Consider the following 13751-nt stretch of genomic DNA (forward strand, 5'->3'; position numbering starts at 1 on the left):
AGTTTTCTTTGATTACATGCATAGATTTTGCTTTACCTATAAAACTGTCTTAATCTCAACCCACGAGTTTTCTTTTGTGTTTCCGATCCTCCGCCTCATCCTGCTGTGGGGCAGTGAGTGACAGACTATGTGGTGCTGAGCTGTCTGTCAGGGTTAAACTACGAAACTAATTAAACTCTGCTCCTGGCTCTTTGCTGTGTGAGTGGACTCACTATTGTGTGTGCCTTTGGGTGTGATGGCATGTACACACCTTCTTGGTCAATTCTAAGTGAGGCTAGCAAGGAGGAGGAGGACTCCAGGATCTGGATAAACCCAGGGCTGGAATGAACAAGTGGGTAACATTTCTGAGTCTGGGCTGATCCAAACGCCAGGTCCACATGGGAGGGACCACAGGGGTGTGTGAAACTGCAGGTAAGTTCTATCCGGGATGTACAGACCACTCGTGCAACCTTCACACCAGATCAGCCTGAGAAGGGGAACAGGACAGGGTCAGTACTGTTGCTCATGGTTGTCTAAGTGCTGCTGTTGGTGTGGTGGCTGTGAAGGTGCTGTTGCCTGTTGGAGCTGGTCTATGTCAGATTGTCTGTGTCCATCTTTGTTTCCCTGCAGATACCTGCATTTAGTGCTTTCCCTTTGATGACTCCACCTTGGGCGATGTCTCACTCTGTGGGGTCCTGTCACTGCCCACCCCAGGCACGCCTGGTCCATGTGTATCTCATGGGCTCTCCAGGCAGCTCCAGATTCCTCTCCTGGAGGATTGTCCTCTGCCCCATCATGCACTGGGACAGCCCAGTCTGACCACTTCATGACCACTCCTCATCTCCACTGTCAACAGACAACAAGGGTTGTGTGTTAAATCACATCTTTGTTGTCTATCAGCTACCAACGTGACAAGGAGCTTTTTCCTCAGGCCCTTTTGATGAAATTTCTGGGTCTGTTGTTGTAAGCAGCTTTGGAAGAACAACCAAATCTTGAGGAACTTCACGGAGGAGATGTCATTTCAGTACAGAGATGCTATGAGAGACTAAGCGCTGACACAGTGTTAGAAAAACATTTCTACAGGTTTTAGGTGTTTTAAAAATATTTATAATGGGTTTATTTTTCACAAAAGTGAGCTAAACACGAACAGTTATGTAGGAACGTAATAACCATAAATAACAATATGAGTAATGCTAACTGTCGCATTCGTCACAGCGAGGGAAGACGCAAACACTTACTATAAGTATTGGCAAACTTCTTCTTTATTACAGAGCAGTTCACTTTTATACATGTTCCAATAATTATGCCTACTAGTCATAACCTGATTGGCTAAGATCTAGGGATTACATTAACATAATTCGCCTAGCGACAGACATTCAGTATAATCAGTAATCAGCTTATGCATATTGCAAAACGCAAGCTCATTATTGGTTACAACTTAACTGCCAGCTCCACCCTTAGATCCGCATTCTTCTCGTTACTACATCTGCTTTTCCCAACGAACTTCTAACCGCAAGGCTTTTGTTTGTTACACACTAAATGTCAAGGTCCTTATAACTTTGTCAAGTCAGCGTCTTGCTTGCGGTTCACATGAGCTGAGTTCGCTGCTTATCTAACTCTTGTTCTGCTAACTGTATTAGATTTACATGACCCCTACTATCTAACCATCCCTCCACAGCTAACAAAGTAAAAGGGATAAAACAGGGTACAGGCCTGCATTGGGATACAATTAGACATCATTTGTGGACAGTGATGGAAAGATGATCGGTATTGACAAACACCCATGAAATCACTTTCTTAATGGACTCCTTGAGCTCCTGGTTCCTCATGCTGTAGATGAGGGGATTCACTGCTGGAGGCACCACTGAGTACAGAACTGTCCCCAGCAGTTCCAGGGATGGGGAGGAGATGGAGGGGGGTTTCAGGTAGGCAAACATGGCAGTGATGATGAACACAGAGACAACAACCAGGTGAGGGAGGCAGATGGAAAAGGCTTTGTGCCGTCCCTGCTCAGAGGGGATCCTCAGCACAGCCCTGAAGATCTGCACATAGGAGAAAAGAATGAAAATACAACACCCAAATGCTAAACAGACACCAAACACAAGAAGCCTAGCTTCCCTATGGTAGGTATCTGAGCAGGAGAGCTTGAGGATCTGGGGGATTTCACAGAAGAACTGGTCCAGGGCATTGCCCTTGCACAGTGGCAGTGAAAATGTATTGGCCGTGTGCAGCAGAGCATTGAGAAACCCAGTGGCCCAGGCAGCTGCTGCCATGTGGACACAAGCTCTGCTGCCCAGGAAGGTCCCATAGTGCAGGGGTTTGCAGATGGCAATGTAGCGGTCGTAGGACATGATGGTGAGCATAGAATACTCCGCTACTATCAAGAAGGCAAACGAAAAGACCTGGGCAGCACATCCTGTATAGGAAATGACCCTGGTGTCCCTGAGGGAATTGGCCATGGATTTGGGTACAGTGGTGGAGATGCAGCCCAGATCCAGGAGGGCGAGACTGAGGAGGAAGAAGTACATGGGGGTGTGGAGGTGCTGGTCACAGGCTATGGTGGTGATGATGAGGCTGTTGCCCAGGAGGGCAGCCAGGTAGATGCCCAGGAAGAGCCAGAAGTGCAAGAGCTGCAGCTCCCGTGTGTCTGTGAACGCCAGGAGGAGGAACTGGGTGATGGAGCTGCTGTTGGACATTTGCTGTTTCTTGCCATTGGGGCTCTCTCTAAAAAGGAAATGGCAACTTAAAATCAGGACACACTCCTCTGAGCAAAGCCACTCCATTTTTTCGTATAAATAACCTGAATTGAAATGCATTTCCTTTCTCTGGTATGTGCTGGCTGAGTGTTCTGTGAGGAGCAGGACCTGAGCCCGTGTGCTGCCAAGCAACCAGCTTTGCTCTGCTGCAATGGGGACATGGGAGCTGGTTTGTGACAGCTTTGACGTTCACAAGCAATGTCCATTAATGGAAAAGTTCAATATCTGTACTCGTGACACGTAAGAGCGTGGGCTGCAAAGCAGAGGCTTAGCAGGTCATTATTATGATTTTGTCTGTGTTTTTAATTTTCCACCATCACATCTCATGACTGGATTTTTGTAGGGTTTGAAATCCTTATATATATGACTGAAAATGTGAAGAGCCTTGAGACAGGAGAGGCAAAAGGGCTCATCTCTCTGTGGCTCAGTGCAGAAACAGGAGAGCAGCTTTTACCCATTTGCCCTGTGCTTTCACTTGTGCTGCCTTGAAAACTATTTCATAAACAAATCTCTCTTTGAAAGAAAACCTAAAACTGAAGTCACACTGGAGCAGGTGAGCCCTGTTTGAAAGGGCAGATCTGCAAACTCTTCTCTGTCCAAGCCCAGAGGTGGAGATGTGATGGAGAGAGCAGGACACAACCTCTCACCGAGAGAAGCAAAGGACTCTGGCAGGAGAGTGTGGACCCCAAGGAAAGGCTCAGCACTCCTGGCATCCTACAGCAGAGTTGGGCCTTTCTGGGGGCAGCTGGTGAGCCCAGCAGGACAGGCAGAGCAGAGTCAGGGCTCCTGAAGATGGGATGTGCTAAAGGGACAGTCAGATCATTGCCCAGCAGACAACACCCAGCAGCCATCTGCAGAGAAGGACCAGAAGAGCTCCTGAACTCCCCCTGCTCTGCTGCCTGGAGCTGTCCCTGCCTGCAGCTGTGTCTCTGTCCCCAGGTCTCCTCCTGTCAGTGTCACAGACCCCATCCCAGCCGCTGTGTGCTCAGCTCTGCCCTGCAGACCCCTCCCAGCAGCCGGGCACTGCCCAGGGGCAGCTCTGTGTGGGCCAGCTCTGATGGGAACATCAGGCCAACAATAATGAGCATGGAAAAGTCATCCTGATGCTGTCTGGAAGCCAGGGTGTGTCCATTTCTGATACTCACAAGTTTATTCACTGCTAAGAGTAACAGATTTGGAATTTCAGTGCCTCCTACTGAACTGAGATATTAACTTCTGTGTCCCTTTGGCCACATAGACAACCCAGAGTATGTGACTGATAGAACAGAATCCTTCCCTTTCACAGAGCCCCTGTCCTGCTGTGCTTTTCCAAGCTTCCTGGGCATGTCCTAAAGTGATCCGGAGCTGCGAGCAGCCCCATCCCACACAGCACCCACTCCAAAGCAGGACCCTGTCCAGCCAGAGGTTGCTCCTTCCACCCACAGCTTCTCCCCACAGCACCGTGGGGATCTCCTCAGGCAGGCTGAGCACTGACCCTGGCAGGTGGCAGAGTCCCTGCCCCAGCACAGCCCTAGGGTGCAGGGACCCTGCTTTGCAGGACAGCCCTGGGAACCCCTGGGTGCTCACCCAGCTTCACAGCTGTTCCAAATTCCCTGACAAGAGCCCCCTCCTAACAGATCCCACAAGCTGTGCCTGTGCCAGTTTTAGGAGATGCCTCCAGGAGCTACAGCTGCATTGCCCTGCACCAGGAGACTTACCGGGTCAAGGGCTGCAAGGATTTCTCCTCCAGTGAGCTCTCAGTCATCCTCCCAATCCTGACCACCTTTAATCTCTCTCTGCCTTGCTCGTCTCCCTGAGATCCCCAGGCAGAGCCCTGAGCCCTGCTGTGCTTTGCAGAGGAGCTGCTCCTGGGCAGAGCTGTCTCTCTGCAGCGCTGCCGCTTGCCATGAGCTCCCTCTGTCCCAGGAGCACAGCCCAGCTCAGCAGCACAGGAGCAGCCCAAGGCACTTTAATGACCCCTCTGGTGGGTTTGGTGCTGAGTCCATGAACATCAGACCCTGAGGGGAAGCTGAAGAAACCTCTCAAAAAGTCCAAGTCAGATGCAAACTGCAAAGTTTCTTGCAATGTTAATGGGTCCCACTGAGGAACATTACTGGGGAAATGACTCCAGGATCTGGTTAGAGAAGAAAACTGAAGGCAAAGATGACAGGTCAGGAAAGGCAAGGTGAAGGTCTCTCTGATGCTGAGTAAACCTGGATGTGTTTCATTAACCAAAGGGCCAAGCCCTGATCCCCAGCCCTGGGAAGTCAGATCCTGTCCCTCCCACGTTGCCCAGGGCCCTTCCTGGGACAGTGTGGTGTGGAGCTGTGCAAGGCCAAGGGCAGGTCTATGGTCCGACACCTCCCAGGTTCCTGGTTGGGGACATGGAGGCCATGAGGCCCCTGTGCTCTGAAGACAAGATGTCTCCTCACAGGCATCAGAGGTGGAGACAACAGCCATAGCCAAGGGGAGAAGGAGCTCATGTCTGTTGGGGGCTTTCAGCCTCTTTATATCCCTTGATCATCTCCACAACAACCTGTCCTATGCTGCGGCATCACCTGCACCTCTTTCCCTGCAGGCTGGAGACATCCCCCCTGCTATCCCACCTTGCTCTTGTCTGAGCATCTTCCTTCCTTTGCTGATCTCTCTCCATCCTCCCCAGCTGTTCCTTGAAGCACAAAGCCTTGGGCTAATGCAGACTCCCTCTGGGTGACCTGCTCCACCACAGCACTGTCCTTCCAGTCACATTCCTTTCTGCTCATGTCCAGCCTGGACCTCCCCAGCTGCACTGTGTGTCATTATTTCTTTCTCATGCTCTTTCCCACTATGAAGAAAACTTCCTCCATCTCTGAAATCACCCTTCAAGCACTCTCAGGCTACCCCTACACTACTGCAGCCTCCCCAGCGCTGCTGGGCCAAAGCAGCCCAGGTCCCTCAGCATCCCACACCAAGTGCACGAGGTCCTGAACCCTGCCTTGGCAGAGCCCCACACTCTCCAGTTCCTCCCTGCTTCTCCAAACTGGGAGCCGCACACTGGCACATACCTGTGTGTGTGGGGTTACACCAGTGCTGAACTGAATGGGATGAGAACTTCAGGTGTCTGGGTCCCCACGCTCCTCCTAATGCAGCCCTGTGTGCAGCTGCCTTGTTCATGGTGAGCGTGCAACACGGGCTTGTGTGGCGGCCCTTGTAATGCCCAGGCCCTTCTCCTCAGGGTCACTGCTCAGTGTGTCAGGTCCTGCTCTGTCCTGATGGATGGGGTTATTCTCCTGCCCTCATACAGAACTGGTCACTTCTCCTTTTAAAACTTAAGAGCTTTTTGATGGCTGAATTTCAACATTTCTCAAGGTGTAGACTCTCCCTGTCCTGAAGCTCCATTTGCTCAGCTGTTAATGTTTGCATGCAGATGGTTTAACCTGATAAAAGTGTCTCTCCCAAGATAAGAGCATGAGGAGTTACAGGACACTACGAATATCACCTCCTGGAGAAACTGTGGAGTCTTGAGGGTCTGGTACTCATAATGCCAGAGGTCTGGACTTAGAGGGGAAGTTTCCCTTCATGTGGAAGAGCAGCAGAAATGCTTGGAATTCTACCTGGGGACAGACAATATCAGCTGAAAGTTGAGGAGTCAGCATGAGAGGGCAGAACAACATGGGCAATGTTGTGGTGACTGGACATCAGCTACAGGCTCACGGATCAGGAATAGGAATTAGATGAGGCCTCCTTCAGACAAATGAAAGAAGGCTCATGTTTCCAGGCAGTGTCCTCATGGCAGACCTAAGATATCCCAATATCTGCAAGGTACCAGCCATCCAGGAGGGTTTTAGAACTCATTGACACCATCTTCCTGACAAGGGTGATGGAAGAGTCAGTGAGGTGAGGTGCCCTGTGGGACTTCACACTTATAAACCAGAAAGAGTTGGTCAGGGATGTAACAGTCAGGGATGGAAAAGTGGAGTTGAGGCTCCTGGGAGACGATAACAAGGCAAAGAGCAGGATTTCAGGAGAGCAGGCTTTGGCCTGGTGAGGGACCTCCTTGGGTCCTATGGGATATGACCTTGGTGTCTGCAGTGTTTTTTCTCTCACATTTCCTCCCTCCTCTCTCCCACCTGCTGTTGTGCAGCGTTTTTTACCCTTTCTCAAATATAATATCACAGAGGTGCTGCCAGCATCACTGAGTGGCTCAGATTTGGCAAGGAGTGGGTCCATCTTGGTGCCAGCTGAAGTCGGCTCTGTCTGACATCGGTCAAACTCCTGTTGTGTTCTCAGAGAGGTGACAACTGTAGCACAGCCACACTCACCCCCAGTTCCAAGACTTTGCCATGTAAACCCAGCACAGGGTGACGACGTGTTGGGTGTTACAAACTACTTGATCACGGAGAAGAAATGGAAAAGATCTTCTGTCAGCAACATGGGGAAGTCACTAGTCAATGAGCAGGCTCCTATGGGGAACTGTAATTCCCCTGACATTCACTGGCCAGGCAAACCTACGGGTACCAACAGTCCAGAGGATCTTGGGCCAACTTCTTGACATGTCTACCTGGTGGGCCAACAAGGGTGATGCTCACCTGGATCTGGAACAGGGACACAAGGAAGAGCTGGTGAGGGATGTGAACATCAGCGTCCACCTCGGCTGTCACGACCAGAAAACAGTGGGGTCACAGGTGCCAGAGAGGAGGGAGGAAGGCCAGCAGCAGAGCACAGGCTGGTGGGATCCAGAGGAGAAGACTTTGATATACTGAGGGATGGTGGCTGATAGAGGTGGTGACATGGAAGTCTGTCTGAATGGGTGAAGAAGCTCAGGAAATCTGAGAAGCCTTGCAGGACAGCCTTTTGGTCCAGAGGAGTGTGATTCCTCTTGAGGTGTCCTGGCCTATCTCCTCAATCAAGTCCTGAATCTGTCACTCACTTTCCTACACATGTTGTTTTGTCTTAATCAGAAAATGCTCCAGATCAATAGGATACCACCTGTTCTGCAAATGGGGAGGAGGGAAAGGGGGGAAGGCAATAGAAGTATTGATTTATTGTTCTTTATTATGGAAATACTCTCTGTTAGGCTATTCCTGAAATCTCCCTAATCATCCACACCAGACTTGAAGCCTTTAGGAAGATGATGCACAGAGCCTTGGCTTGTGAGAACATTTTGGATGTTAATGAGCCCTCTGCTGCCATTTTCCTGATCTGCAGCTACTGAAAGAATGAACAAACCTCTGATGAAGTGAAAGGCAGAACTCAAGTTTCTGAAAGTGTTTGGGACTCCAGGAAGGGCGAGCACTGACACAGCTGTGAAGGAAACAACCAGTCGAGGTCCCTGTCCCTAGAGGCTGGTGAAGGAAAGACTTGGAGACACTGGTTACAGGTGGTGAGGGCAATGTGGAGGTGGCTCTGATGCCATGTCAGCCCTTGATGTTTGTTTATCACCAGAATGGCTGAGCCCTGACTCCTGGGGCTTGGTAAGTATTTCTCAAATGTTTTTCAGGGATTTACCTGTGGTCGGTGTAAGTGTTTTGTGGTTTAGGGATGGGTTTTATGTCAAGTGCTGTTGCTTTAACTGCAAGGCTCTGGTTTTCTGTGGAGATGGAAATGCCTGGGTGTTCCTCACAACTCATCCAGCTTCTTTCAGGCACATGGCAATTGTCACCAATCACCTCAATGTCCCAGTCCCAAACTTGCTTGGATCCTCTGTTTGGATCTATACCTATCACTCCAGGATGTTCATGCATCTACCAGGTTCATGGATATCTCCTGAGGTCCATCCAAGTGTGGGCAGTGTAAGAGAGGAGCAGAGCAGGATCAGCTCATGGGCCATGCCTGAGCACAGCCACCCCCAGCAGCAGCCATTCCCCATCTCCCAGGCACAGCCATGCTCATAAGATGGAAATGTCACTAGCATATATGATTAGCCCAAGAGAGGCCTTTCTTCCTTCCATATTCCCAGGAAAATCTTCCTCCTATTCCTCCTCCACCTGCAGACATCAACTGCTTTCCATTTTTTGGCTCAGACATGGCTGTAAGGGTTCACTAAACCATCAGCCATCTCATTGCTTCTCCCTGACATGCCCTGACCCTCTCCCACACCTACACATGGCCAATCATGGCTGCTCAGGGCCTCCCGCTCTTCAGAAGAGGCCTTGAGCTTCTTGGTTCTTCCTGGTGCTTATTATTATCCTCGCTCTCTCCAGAGTTCATGGTGAGATTTCTTGTCCATAACAGCCCCTTTATGAACGTCTTACTAAATGGTTGTCTTTTTATGATCATTTGTACAGAAAGGGTAGTCACAGGAAGCACCCAGTATGTCAAAACTGATGCCGAGTGAAATGCCGTGAAGACCTGATGAGTTACCCCCGTTGCTGTGTCTCTCCTGGAAGGAGTCTGTCCCGAGAAGGGGATCCAGCTTCTGCCACTCTCTGCAGAGGCACATGAGCAGTGTCTGTGCACCTGGGGACACAAAGGCTGACTTTTGCCAGACCACCCTTCATCTGTGTACTTGTGGATGAGGTATGAAGCCTTATAGCGCAAATACCTATTTAATTGTCATTGCCAGAGGGGCTACCACAGATGCAGAGTACTATTTTACAGATATTTAAATATAAGCATCTTAAACTTTTTTTTCTTTAAAAACTGATATTCCTAGACAAATTACACAAGCATTTGAAGGATTATTTATGCCTTTTAACATGATTATCCACAGAAGGCCCATCAGCTTTGCATCTGTCCTGGTTTTCTTAAAAAACAAGTTTCTCTTTTAGTGAATTTCCCTGTCAGCTAAAGCCTTCTAAATAACTGCAGTTTTCCTGAAAGCTAGATACATGTTTCGGTAGACATAGCAATGGAATGCGAGGTCATTGATAAGGCTAGATGTACATTTCGCAAGAGCAGTGAACTGAAACAGGTGACGAAAAATCTGACCAACTTAAGTATTCCATCCCATTCACATCATACTTCATATAAAAGTGAGGGATCACGAGGATCTCGTCCCTTTTCCTTATGGCCGACATTGGGAGAGGACCTTGCGAGTTGTCCCTGCGAACTGAGACCTAGTGACAGACTGAATCCAGCTCTGGTTGGCTGCAGAGTCCAGTCCAGGACTTCGGGTGCTGGCCCTACATCTGCCGGAGCAGCTGGAGGGACTTTCAAGATTGGTTTTGTATATTTTGTATTATTTTCTCTATTTTTATTGTTAGCACTAGTAAAACATTTTTAATTTTTTCCAACCCTCTTCTCTCTGTCCTTCTTTCCCTCCCAATTGCCTGTCCTTAGTGGGAAGCGGGGAGAGGGAGGGGCTGAAGAGAAGAGTGGGGAGAGAGGGTTAACAATACATCTGCCGTGGTTTTATTGTCACCCCGCAATCAAACCACGGCACAAATCAGTTTACAGTTTTAGAAGCAAGCACCCTTTATTGATGCATCGGCTCCACGTTTTTGCCTAGTGGGGGCCCCGAACAATTCCCAGACACAGGCTATATCCACACAGATCATTCATATTCATTAGACTTCTTGGAAATTCTTTGCATATGCATTCCATTTCTTGGAGCTCCTTAGCAAATGTAAATGTCTTTGCGCATGCGCAGTTCAATGTATTGGTCTTTCAAGGGTCCTGGGATGAAGTAAGAAGTCTTTCTCAAACTGTCCACTGCTTGAGCCCGGGTTCTGGACAGGCACAGTCCCTTTGTTATTTGGCTCGAAATCGCAGAGGTTGTAGTAACCGGTCTCAAGCTGGTCTCAAGCTGGTCTCACCACCTTATCTTCTAGGAGCAAGCGCATTGTCTCCTAACCTTCTCCTGCTTATCTTAACAAATATCATTCTGGTTACTTAATGCTTAACGAGTGCCTAAACACCTAACATCTGTGAACCTTATTCTTATTAACTTAGTAAACACCTAAAATCTATGATCCTTATTTGTATAGACTTATTTTATTAGTATTTGCTGATTTTAGGCATCAGGGTTAGGATTCGAGTTAGAGCTAGGAGCACATTGGATTAGAGTTAGAATTAGGGTTAGAGACACTAGGGTTAGGGTTGTGGGTAAGGGCTTATAGGGTCAGGATTAGGTTTAGGACTGGGTTTGACTTAGTCACTTAGGGTTTGGGGATGAGGTTTTGTATTAGGGGTAGGGTTAGGTTTAGGGATTAGGGGTTGGAATTAGGGTTAGGGTATAGGAATTAGGGTTAGGGTTTAGGGATTAGGAGTTAGTGTTAGGGATAGGGTTGGGGTTAGGGTTAGGGTTAGGGTTAGGATTAAGATTATGGTTAGGGTTGGGGTTAGGATTAGGGTTAGGATTATGGTTAGGGTTGGGGTTAGGATTAGGGTTAGGATTAGGTCAAGGGATCAGGAGCACAAGTAGTGGTCTCCTCCGTCCCCACATTTTCAGGGTATGACGAGGAAAGATGCAGGAAAACGCACTAACACCTGGCTGAGGGACTGGTGTCACCGGCAGAACTTTGGGTTTTTACATCATGGGCTGGCTTACATGACACCTGGCCTGCTAGCAACAACTATGACGTTCCTGTCTCAAAAGGGGAAAAGGATCCTGGGGCAGGAGTTAGCAGGACTCATTGAGAGGGCTTTAAAACAGATTTGAAGAGGGACGGGGAGGAAGCCAGGTGTGGCAGAGGCAAACCCAAGGGTGGCATGGCAGCATTTGAGGGAAGTGCTGGTGAGGCCCTTGGTTCTGCAGTCCCAGTGGAGGTAGGGGATGGCGAGACATGTGGTAGGAGAAACACAAGGGTTATCGATGTGTTAGAAACCATGGAAGCACTTAAGGAAGGCCACAAAGGAACTAGGGCTTCTCGCCATAGAATCGTAGAATCATAGAATATCCTAAACTGGAAGGGACCCACAGGATTGAGTCCAACTCCTGTCCTTGCACAGGACAACCCCACAGTTCATGCCGTATGTCTGAGGATGTTGTCCAGTCTCTTCTTGAACACTGTCAGGCTTGGGGCCATGACACCTCCCTGGGGAGCCTGTTCCAGTGTCCAGCACCTCTGGGTGAAGAACCTTTTCCTCATGTTCAACCTACACCTTCCCTGAAGCTGTTATTGTCTGACCAAGAAGCCAGAGAGTCATGGTCAATGGGGCGGAGTCCAGTTGGAGGCCAGTATCTAGTGGAGTCCCTCAAGGGTCAGTAATGGGACCAGTATTGTTCGATGTATGCATCAATGATTTGGATGAGCAAATTGAGTGTACTATCAGCAAGTTTGCTGGTGACACCAAACTGGGAGGAGTGGCTGACACACCAGAAGGCTGTGCTGCCATCCAGAGACCTGGACAGGCTGGAGAGTTGGGCAGGGAAAAAATTAATGAAATATAACAAGGGCAAGTGTAGAGCCTTGCATCTGGGTAGGAACAATCCCCAGGTTCCAGTATAGGTTGGGGAATGACCTATTAGAGAGCAGCGTAAGAGAAAGGGACCTGGAGGTCCTGTTGAACAGCAGCATGACCATGAGCCAGCACTGGGCCCTTGTGGCCAAGAAGACCAATGGTACCTGGGGTGGATTAGAAGGAGGGTGGTCAGTAGGTCACCGAGGTTCTCCTGCCCCTCTACTCTGCCCTGGTGAGACCTCATCTGGAATATTGTGTCCAGTTCTGGGCCCCTTAGTTCCAGAAGGACAGGGAACTGCTGGAGAGAGTCCAGCACAGCCATGAAGATGATGAAGGGAGGAAAGGCTGAGGGAGCTGGGGCTCTTGAGCTTGGAGGAGACTGAGGGGTGACCTCATTAATGTTTATAAATATATAAAGGGTGAGTGTCATGAGGATGGAGCCAGGCTCTTCTTGGTGACAACCAATGATAGGACAAGGGGTAATGGGTTCAAACTGGAACACAAGAGGTTCCACTTAAATTTGAGAAGAAATTTCTTCTCAGTGAGGGTAACAGAGCCTGGAACAGGCTGCCCAGGGAGGTTGTGGAGGTTGTTGTCTCTGGAGACACTCAAACCCGCCTGGACACCTTCCTGTGTAACCTCATCTGGGTGTTCCTGCTCTGGTGGGGGGATTGGATCGGATGATCTTTTGAGGTCCCTTCCAATCCCTGACATTCTGTGTGATTCTGTGATTCTGTGACCAAGAAAGCCCTGCCCTGCAGAGGCCCGATCCCTCCTCTGGCCTCTCTGGGTACCCCTGGGCTGACACCCGGGAGTGCTCCAGGTCTGCCCAACCACAGGAGCCGGTCAAACACGGGCGGTACAGTCGGAGCAAGGGGGTGTTGTCCTGCTGCAGGCTGCACCGGGCAGGTCCAGGGCTGCTGGACGGGGTCACCCAGGAATCCCAGCCTCATTCCGAGCTGTACATTCCCCCTCCCCCCTTTCTCCTCATGCTCAGCTTTCATAGCCTTTGTCTGGTAGTTTTTCCCCTCATTATCTTAGCAGTTTCACCTCCCACCAGCTGGATTTCTCCTTTGTGCTCTGCCAGTTCCAACAGTTTGTCACTTGGTTACATGGTCAGTTTATCCTCAAGCCACTGAGAGCTTCTGGGAGCAGTAAGACAGCAGACACCTTAAGCAAAGTCCATCCTCTCTGCTGCCCACCCTGGAAATCCCTAGAAATCTCTACAAATCCACAAAAGGAGCAGCTTCGCTGCTGTTCAGATCAGCCAGCCAGGTGAACACGGGGCTCGGGGACACACCACAGGGCAACAGGGAGGTCCCGAGGGGACATGAGGGCAAAGGGGGGCCTGGAGGCGCCCCGAGAGCACCCAGGTGCCCAGCTGGCCTGTGCCTCCCCAGGCGCAGGGTCATAGTGGGGCCCTTTGTGACCTCACTTGGTGACACCCACTGCCCTGCATGTGCTCAGCGCAGCCGTGGGCCCCAGCCCGTACTGTCCAGCAGGATGGTGACTGGACAGGGCGCGAGCACGGAGCTGGCGAGAGCCCCCGAACGTAGCCCACGTCTGTCAGAGAATCCGAGAATCATTGTGGTTGGAAGAGACACCTAACATCATCGAGTCCAACCATACCCGAACTCTAGCAGCCCTCAGCAGACTCCCCTCTGCCCTAGGCAGACTCTGGCAGAGGAGTCCCTGAGCGCAGCCCACATCTTT

General features: G+C 50.0%; 1 protein-coding gene across 1 annotated transcript; it reads right to left on the minus strand.

Annotated features, from left to right (window-relative positions):
• Window positions 1-1715: 1715 nt before the first annotated feature.
• Window positions 1716-2675, minus strand: LOC135995024 (olfactory receptor 14C36-like). Its single transcript, XM_065645988.1, has one exon. The coding sequence runs from the start codon at window positions 2673-2675 to the stop codon at window positions 1716-1718; it is 960 nt and encodes a 319-aa protein (XP_065502060.1).
• Window positions 2676-13751: the final 11076 nt, after the last annotated feature.

Source organism: Caloenas nicobarica, chromosome 15, assembly GCF_036013445.1.
Source record: "Caloenas nicobarica isolate bCalNic1 chromosome 15, bCalNic1.hap1, whole genome shotgun sequence".
Lineage (NCBI taxonomy): Eukaryota > Metazoa > Chordata > Aves > Columbiformes > Columbidae > Caloenas > Caloenas nicobarica.